At 38.2% G+C, this 10,121-nt stretch overlaps 1 protein-coding gene across 1 annotated transcript in view; it reads left to right on the top strand.

The window, feature by feature from the left end:
• Positions 1–3,192: 3,192 nt before the first annotated feature.
• The window catches only part of RFX6 (regulatory factor X6), a 55,534-nt gene continuing 48,605 nt past the window's right edge, over positions 3,193–10,121 (top strand). The window contains exons 1-4 of the mRNA XM_050786608.1: positions 3,193–3,472; positions 3,776–3,932; positions 6,698–6,821; positions 8,537–8,598. Coding sequence (XP_050642565.1) covers positions 3,250–3,472; positions 3,776–3,932; positions 6,698–6,821; positions 8,537–8,598 — 566 coding nt within the window. The 5' untranslated portion in view covers positions 3,193–3,249. The remainder of the gene's footprint in view (positions 3,473–3,775; positions 3,933–6,697; positions 6,822–8,536; positions 8,599–10,121) is intronic.

The following is a 10,121-nucleotide window of genomic DNA, read 5'->3' as shown; positions in this document are numbered from 1 at the left end:
CAGGACAGAGGAAGGGAAGAAGCCAAACATGGATGGGATTTTAGGAATGGTCTAGTGGGAGATGGTTTCAGCCCAATCCCATAGAGGAGCTCTGGGTTGTAAGTTGCACCTCAGATTTATCCAACATGAGGTCAAGGTTCCTAACCATCAGTCATTGGCTAAGTGCTCCCCAGGAGCACCTAGGCTGCCTCTGCCTATGGGCAATGGTGGTCTGGTAGCTAAGGGCAGTCTCTCCAAAGAAAAGTCCCAGGAGCTCTCAGGTGTTGGTCTTGGTGCTGGTATTGGAAACCAAAGGAGGCAAAAACAGGGTGAGGAGTGCCCAGAAAATGTGGAAGAAATCCAAGGGCATCTGAGCAGAACACCCACAAAATCTACTATAGATATGTACTATTTTTTCCAATTTTGAGAGAAGGAAATAGGCACAGAAAGGTCAAATGTCCAGAAGCACAAAGAGAATGAGTGCAAACGTACCTGCCTCCAAATTCCTTTTCCTTTCCCCTTTACTCTTGTGCCTCCAGTCATGAAGACACTGTAATTTGAGAACTTCAAAGAATCTTCTCTTTCAGACATCATGTGTGTTTTTTCCCCTTAAAACAGAATAAACTTTTTCAGGTATTTTTTACTTACATTCTGTCAAACTGAAAGCAGAATTTTGTTCATTATTGTATTCACGTGCAGTTTTTCCCCTGGGAGACAGTTGATAGCTTACAAAAATTTTTTAAAGAGTATATAAAACATAAAAATCTTACAAATCACTATTTTAAAAGATCATTCTCCATTTTTATCTATTTTCTTGCCTAGGACTTTATGAGGTGTTTACCACTAATGCTTTTCTAAAACAGTAGTCTCATGAGCTCAGATTTGTTATAATAATTACAAACAGCATATTAGGATATTGACAGCTTTTCCCAATCCTCTGCTTTCACCACATACCATACATTTGGGAAGGATGGCATTGATTCTTCTTTAAACATTTGGTATAGCCGGGCGCGGTGGCTCAAGCCTGTAATCCCAGCACTTTGGGAGGCCGAGACGGGCGGATCACGAGGTCAGGAGATCAAGACCATCCTGGCTAACACGGTGAAATCCCATCTCTACTAGTCCCAGCTACTCGGGAGGCTGAGGCAGGAGAATGGCGTAAACCCCGGAGGCGGAGCTTGCAGTGAGGCGGAGCTTGCAGTGAGCTGAAATCCGGTCACTGCACTCCAGCCTGGGCGACAGAGCGAGACTCCATCTAAAAAAAAAACAAAAAACAAAAAACAAAAAAAACAAAAACAAAACAAAACATTTGGTATAAATCACTCATGAAGCTATGTCATCCTGGGCTTTTTTTATGTTGGAAGTTTTTTGATTACTGATTAAATTTATTTACTCGCTATAGGCCTATTTAGACTTCCTATTTTTGAATAGAAGCACAAATAACTTTCACATCATTTTGTTAGGCAAACAGATTTACTTAAAATTAAGGCAAAAAGTTTACTTACGGCCTTAAGTGATCGTGGTTTTTGTTTCCATTGATCTGTTCAATTGGATAATTGCCAGATTTTCACGTAGTGTCTGTGTGACTTGCACACACACACACACAAACACGTTATCATGTGGTCAGTATTTAAAAAAAAAATTCCAGTAATTTTCCTGAACATTTTTCTTCTTATCATTTCATATAAGTAGACACAGTTAATCACTAGAACTCCCTTTACAGAATGAATCTGAGGGTATCTCTGTAAAGAGGCAATATTCTAAAGTTTAGTACTGTACAGTTAAGCCCTCTGGCCTGAGCAGGCTCTGAGGCTTTCAGAGGACTGGGTAGAGAAAACTGGCAAAGTTGTCCTGAGGCAGTGGAGGGGTATATCCTCTTTAGGAGTTTTAGGAGGGTGGAGGGTTGAGTAGCCCCATCCTGGATCTAGCTGCTGGAGGTACCAGGTAAGGTGAAAACCTTTGACAAAGAGTTGCTGCCTTTCCCAACAAGTGGTACTAAAAATGGGGGAGATTCAAATCCACTCATAAGCTTAGCTGCTTTTGCTGTATTACTTAGACTGCATCGCTCCTTCCTATAACTCACCCTTCAGTCACCCACCACCTTGGATCCCATTTTGTTTGTTCTCTGTTAAATTTCAATGTAATGTAGTTTAATATTGTCAAAGTCGAAGGTTGATTTCTGTCTCTAGTGCTGCAAGAGAGGACGACAGGCTGTAGGTTGTGATGAAGCAATGTGAGTCAAAGCAGAAACCTTGCTTTTCTCGGAGAGCACTGGGCATATAAAGACTCCGGGCGTATTTGTCAAAAGAACAGAGGGTGGAAGGAAAGGAAGATGATCTGGCAGTCAGGTAACACCAACCCCAAGTCTGCACTGACCGCTCCCACCTAAAGAGAGCACAGATTATAATTTGCCCCCATGAGATTGCCATTTTGGGTTGGAAGATTGTCGCAATTTCATTTTTCACTTAAACAAACTTCTGTTGCCCTACTGCTAGATATGAGATGAGTAATCGTCAGGGACGCGTTTAAATTACAAAATAAAGGTAAACGGGAGAGAAAGAATCTTTCCTCGGGGTTGAGGCCAGATCCTCCAGGGCTGGGAGACCCAGGAGTGCGGGCCACTGTGCGTCCTCAAGCAGAGGGTGCGTGATGAGATGGGATCTGTCCTCAAATGCTGAGAAGAGCCCTCACCAATCCCTCGGAAGGTTTCCGGAATAAAAAGCCCGGCTCCTGCTGTGCAAAGACTGAGCGGTACTCCGGAATACTTTTTCCCTGTTTCGGGGGTGCAGAGTCCAGGCCGCGCGGCCGGGTGCCCCAATAGTGTACCTTGAAAGTAGGGATGGGCCCAGTTACTGCTGGACTTTCCCTGCAGAAGAGAGTGAGCCTTCCCAGGATCTTTCTGCGAGCTCTGAGTGTGAAAACGGTCCTCCGACCAGCCCAGGTTGAGAGAACGGGAGGGAGGGGGAAGCTGTGGGCGTCCAGGGCGTGACCGGCGCAGGTGAAAAAGTGAGTTCGGAGGGAGCATCTGCCCGGACCGCAGACAGGTGGAGAAACGCAGTCCCACCGCGGCCCACCGCGGCCCCCGAGCGGTGTAGGCTGTACCTGTGCGCGGCGTCCCCTCTCCGCTGAGCCAGGGCACTCCTGAGCTTGCGGCCTCCTTCCCCGCCCCTGAGACCCCCGGTCCCAGCCCCGCCCCGCCCCGCCCCGGGCTGGGGCACCGCTGGGGAACCCGCCGAGCGGCGCGCGGAGGTGTCGGCGGCGGCCAGGAGGATGGCCAAGGTCCCGGAGCTGGAAGACACCTTCCTGCAGGCGCAGCCTGCACCCCAACTGTCCCCGGGGATCCAGGAAGACTGCTGTGTGCAGCTCCTGGGCAAGGGCTTGCTAGTCTGTCCGGAAGAAAGAGTGTACCTGGCAGTCGAAGCGCAACCCGGGGGCGAGCAGGGCGGCGGGGAGAAAGGCGAAGACCCGGAGCTGCCGGGGGCAGTGAAATCAGGTGAGTGCTCTGCCGCATCCGGAGCTGGGAAGGGGACGAGAACGTATTCTAAGAAGGGCACCCAATAATAATAACGCATCCCAAACATAAGGCAGAGGTAGAATGTTCTGTCCAAATCTTTGTATTTCCTCAGTAAAATGTCAAGTAGAGACTGTCAACTCTAAGAGATTTTGCATAACTCCCCTTTCCTCCCCTCCGCCACCACCCCAGTAGGCTACTGCTTTGAAGTTAAGGTACACTTAGAGGCTACTTAGTTGATTTTATATTCTGTTTTTCTTTATCATCCCTTCAACTGGCAATCAGAAATGCACTTAAACAATGGTAACTTTTCCTCTGAAGAAGAGGATGCCGACAACCACGACAGCAAAACCAAAGCAGCGGATCAATACCTGTCTCAGAAGAAAACCATCACGCAGATTGTGAAGGATAAAAAGAAGCAGACACAGCTCACGCTGCAGTGGTGAGACTCGCCCGCAGGGTACACTGAAGCACCTGTTGACGTTTGAACAGCTAGCGTCTTCAGGATCTTTGTTTTTCACAATTTACTTCTTCCTCAAACTTTTTGGGAAAGTTTAAAAAACCAATTAGAATTTAACCCAGATTTTTTTTTTTTCACTGAATTTTTAGTATAGAGACTTATACGAGTACTGATGAAGGATTTGCATTACAAATAAAAACCACATTACGTTCTTCCTTATTGACTAAAACCATATTTTCTTCAAATGTAAGCATTAATGAACGTTTTTTATGATTTATTGGCTTAAATGCAATCAGTTCAGTCCTTACACGTGTGTTATTTGATAGTTTTTGAGTTTATAAAATATGATTCTTAAAAACAACTTAAAACGAGGAAGGATCTTGACACTGCCTTTATTCATAAGAGGGCAAATTAAAAATAGTGTATACTCTATAAGATGAAATGTGTTTGAAGTAGAAGACATAGAAAAATCGCTTAAGATATCACTACTAATTTAAATAGCTATTCAACTATTTTTATATCATCTGTCATATATGATTTATAATAATAAAATATTACAAATTGGTTTTGTGGAAAATATTTTAAAACCAAGAATTTATCAGTAGGATTTCCACATAGAGTGAACATTTTGTAATATCTATCTAAAAGAAAGAGGGCTCTAAAGTAAAAACATTATATTAAACTTCCCTACATAGTAGGAAGAAATAGGAGCATACATTTCCTCACAAATTCCATGTAAAAAACAAACTAATAAAAAGGATTACATATTTACTGATTAGTTACATAACCTAATTTTATATGGAGTATGACCTAAGGAGCCTTAGAAAAATACAATATAAAGAACTAGTAAATTTTATTTTTATTATTTAAAGATTAAATTACAATTTACATATAGTAGTTTTTTTGTGATTATATGCTTGAACCCTTTCAAATATTTGAAATATAAGCCAAGTATTCATCTAAAGTTGGAGTTTAACTATTGAAGTTGACGTCGTGTTTACTAGTTATGAATATACTAGAGCAGTTAAGTAATTGAGTTAAATATCAGGTATATTTAGGATACAACTATTTGCAGCAGGATAAATGGGGCAAAAGTATTTTGATTTCAGATATATTATTGAGCTGTTTTGAATGATAACTCTCATTTTTTCCATTTAAATTGAGTGTGTGGAAATATACATGTTTCTTTTATGAATAAATGTATACATAAATATGTATAAGTTAAGATCAAAGAAAAAGTTGTACCACAGATGAACATCATACTTATGTCTAGGATGATTCAATATTTTGAAGACAAGGACAATGCCTACTACAACAATCTCAAAATAGCAAGATGAAATGTGAACATTGTGTACATGTAATTAAAATATAATTTTTAAATAGGTAAACATTTCTCATAAAAGTTTTCAAAGTTTTGAAATTATCACACATCATTTTTGTTTGAATTTTTCACATTCTGTTCTAAAAATGAATATTATACATTTTTAAAAAGTGAGTTACTCATATTTTGAGAATTTTTTTAAGGTTATAGATTATTTCAGGGCTGTTAAAAACTAGAACTGAAAATCAAAGTGAAAAAGCTGGCTGATTAATTCCAGTTTTCTCTATCAACTAGTATGTCATCTGATTTTATGTACATATATTGATTTCATATTTTGAAACACTAGATCTTAGTTTTTGTTTGTTTTTTTTTGTTGTTCTTCATTAAAAAAAATGGGTGACTGATATTTTACCTGTTCAGGGAATCCTTTCTTTAGCGTTTATCTTGTATACATTAGGATATTTTAAATCAAGTCTTTGAAGGGGTTCATCCAATTTTAATCTGCAGACTCTATATTGCATCATTTCTGCATTATAATAAATATTATCTTACTATACATAAAATTGGTATAAGTAAATTTTAGTCAAAATCACCTACTGAACTGTTAGGAAAACTGGGAATGGAATCTAAAAGTTTAATTTGTACATTGCTGTTTAGAAAGTTGTAACACAAATATGTATTTATTACATTTATATAAGTTATGCTTAGTTGCAAATTAAATGGAATTACTCCAAATTTTCAAAGGTTATATAGTTATTTTTAATATAAAGTTGAAGGTGTATATATTATGTTTGGAGATATCCATAGAGAATTACATTATCCTTTAAGTGTATAAGATGTTTTAGATAATTATAGTACTGATCACAGTAGTAAAAAGTATAGGAATAGAAATATATCAATGTCATTTGAGACTTAAGTAAAACGGTTGATTCTCCTGTGTTTTGCAAGTAAATGCATCATTGTCCTTCCCTAATTATTCAGGGCTCAGAACTAGGTTTTGAATGAAAGTGAGAGAATGTTAGCATTTGCCAGCCTGAAGCTTGGCAGCCCTTTAGTACTAAGAATGTTTTTAAAAATACCCATCATTTTCAATTTCACCATTCATATTTATATGTCACAGAGCAAATCATGATGAACCATGAGGTTTATACAGAAGACCTAATATTTGTGATGTGGACCAGGCATGGTTTTATGTTGGCCATGATATTTTAACTGTACTAGCAGATTTTTCACTGGGATTTTTGTACTTCTAACATTAATCCTTATAATTTGATTAAAAAAAATCCAGAATAAAAGGAAGTCTACTTATGTCTACTCATTACCTCATTTGTATAGAGTCCATATTCAGAATGGGTAATAAGTCAATGAGAAATTTGAAGGAAAAAGAAATAAAATATTTGACCTAATTTTTGTTCCTTTTTCTTAGGCTTGAAGAGAATTACATTGTATGTGAAGGAGTTTGCTTACCACGGTGCATTCTTTATGCACACTACTTAGATTTCTGTAGGAAAGAGAAATTAGAGCCAGCCTGTGCGGCCACCTTTGGAAAGGTAAATGACACATATTGGCTATAGTGACTTACAACTAAAGTCATGTCAGGCAGATAGCATGAAAACAAATTCATCTGTGCAAGTTCTCTTAGAGAATATTGAGACATTTGTTTTGCAGGCAGAAACTGTCTTAAGGACTCTGTTTGGGATTGCTATATGTTTATAACTTGATTTTGAATATTAGAACCCTAACTATTAGAAGATCTAATGTGAATTTAAGTCAAGCTTCGTTTAAGCAGTAGCATTTCCCTTCAAAGAGGGATGCATTAAAGTGTATAGTGGCCTGTGTTAAGAAGCAAAATTAAATGGAAGTGACAAGTCTCTTGCTAATGCAATTAGTGGTTTGTGGTTATCCTTATTTAGCGAGTCCAAATATATGAGTTTTTAAATAGGTTTTAAAATGTATTAAAAGTTCTCCTAATTCTCCATTTCTATATTTACATCCCGAGCCCCAAGATTTTATGATGGGATGGGTTAGAATTCTCTCATTTAAAAATATTTCTTTCTACCCAACCAGTATGGTTAGGATGGGAATCTGTATAACTGACATTACTATGCTTATATATATATATATGGGTGGAGAGAGAGAGAGAGAGAGAGAGAGAGAGACATCATTTTGAGAATTAATATCAATCTCTTAAGAAAGCCTTGTTCTTTAAGATTCGTGTCATACTGTGTTTGAGAACCTAGGATATCCCAGAAAAACTTTAGGAAGCTTGGGTCTCAAATATTGTCTTTTACAAATTGAAATCCAGATTCTAACCTGTAGAGGGACTCATTGTCCAGAAAATAATGAATACTATGGTTCAGCTTCTCATTTAAAAAAATAATAGTTTATTTTAACCTATCTATTACAGAGCGAGTGTGATATTATACATTGTAATGAGGTAATCTAGGTTCTAGCCTAGACTGGACTAATTTATTGTGAGACCTTCTGAAAAGCGCTTAATCTCTTTAAAATTCTGCTTACTCATTCTATTAAAAGAGGAGTTTGGATAAGACAACTTCTAATATCTGTATTAACATTACCATTTTGTGAGTCCACCTTATGGGAATAATTCGTAACTGTTTGGCAGTCATGAAGCACCTTGAAAACCTGGTAAAACTATAGACCCAGACTCCAATAAATTAACACATACATAGTTTGCCATGCAGCTCTCTAAAGTTCATGTATGGATCTTCAAATATTGAGGTCAAAATGGTTTTCTGTAGAAGACTTTTAAACAATTTTTAATCAGATCCTAATTTTAGCAAATTTAGAGAAAGGAACATACAAAACAAAAATTTTATAACATTACAAGGGAGATACAGTAAGGCAGAGAAAGTTTTATATATCCTTTTGGGTTGGGGATAGATTTTAAATTCTGGGTACATCTCTGTATGGAATTATATGAAGAGACCCAAATCTTCTCACTCCATACATAAATAAAGTAATAATTGCTTTGGTAGTACCATCAAGCAAAAGCAGATATTAGTATCATCTGCCTTGGAAATCGAGACAAGGTCAGTAGAGCACTTCAATAAAAAAAGTACCTCCCTGCCTCTGCTGATCTATTGCTTATCAATGTGTGTAAGTTATTACTTTTTCCAGACTAAGTATTCACTCACAGTTCATTCAGAGGTCAACATTTACTTTCCCCAACTAATTGGCTATGAGTGGCTTGCATTAGAACCGTATACTTTCTAAAACCTAAAGTAATCGTTTTTCTTTTTAGACAATTCGCCAGAAGTTTCCCCTCCTAACAACAAGGCGGCTTGGAACAAGAGGCCATTCAAAGTAAGATACTAATGAACATATGTCAGATTCGGCTCTTGTGCATGAAGATTGACATAAATGTAAAATAAGTATTGTCTTTGTCAGTACAAAGAGAACCAGGTATTCTCCTGATGAAACAGACTTTTATCAACTGTGAGAACTAAAAAAAAAAAAAAAAAGTAGATTTTAGAATAATGTTTAAAAGGCAAATTTTACATATGAAAATCATAATATATTATTATTTCGGCTGAAATAATTTAAATGAGTCATTTTCATAATTTTTAAAATTTCATTTCTAATTTTATTTTATTTTATTTTATTCCAAATATGAAATAAAATTTTATTTTTATTTATGTATTTATTTATTTGTTATTATTATTATACTTTAAGTTCTAGGGTACATGTGCATAACGTGCAGGTTTGTTACATATGTATACTTGTGCCATGTTGGTGTGCTGCACCCATCAACTCGTCAGCACCCATCAACTCGTCATTTACATCAGGTATAACTCCCAATGCAATCCCTCCCCCCTCCCCCCTCCCCATGATAGGCCCCGGTGTGTGATGTTCCCCTTCCCGAGTCCAAGTGATCTCATTGTTCAGTTCCCACCTATGAGTGAGAACATGCGGTGTTTGGTTTTCTGTTCTTGCGATAGTTTGCTGAGAATGATGGTTTCCAGCTGCATCCATGTCCCTACAAAGGAGAAGTACCATATGACCCAGCCATCCCATTACTGGGTATATACCCAAAGGATTATAAATCATGCTGCTATAAAGACACATTTTCATAATCTTGAAGTCATTACTGAAGGCACCAGTGTCACGAAGGAGGAATGTATGAGACTAACTATAGTGAACCAAGCAGATTCCACAAGGCTCCCAAACAGCAAGGCCCAAACCAGGGGTTAAAGAGCTTCGAGTAGGAAGGAAGTGCCTTAGCATGCTTTAGGTTCTTCCTCTAGTTTTCTTTCCCAGAAAATAATTTCTTGATATCTCCTTTTCTCTTCAAGACAAATGACATGCACAAATGACCTGTTTGGTCACCTCTTAATGTAAATATAAACATAAAATAAGCTGTCACACATGATCTTTAAATTTTCCTCTGTGTTGTGGCAGTCTCTGGAGAACCCCCAGGTACAGTTTCTTATTCAACAGCTGTTTTCTCTGTGTGCTGTGTTTTCAGTTTCTCCTTTCCTTCTGCCTATAAGCATGTCCAGATCTCCTTTATGCTGAGAAAGAAAAAAGTTCCAACCTTCATGATTGCTCTAGTATTTCCCCCTTTGAATTGTTGCTTCCCTTACCACTGATCACATCCCTCTGACCTAGTCCGTTTCTCTACCTGGGCAAAAATCCAATGGCTGGTTTTTACTGTTACCCATCTTCCTTGGCTCCTGCCTAGCATTTGAACCAACTGATAATGCCCTCTTAAAATAAATAAATACAGAAAACTACTTCTATAGCTTCTCTGTCATAATATTATCCAGGCCCTCTTCTGTCTTCTACTGCTCTTTTTCTAGCTTGTCCACTGCCTCCTTCTGCCCTGA

The sequence above is a fragment of the Macaca thibetana genome, chromosome 4, assembly GCF_024542745.1.
Source record: "Macaca thibetana thibetana isolate TM-01 chromosome 4, ASM2454274v1, whole genome shotgun sequence".
NCBI classification, from domain to species: Eukaryota; Metazoa; Chordata; class Mammalia; order Primates; family Cercopithecidae; genus Macaca; species Macaca thibetana.
The sequence above is the reverse complement of the archived record's forward strand: the minus strand, read 5'-3'. Positions and strand labels throughout refer to the sequence as shown.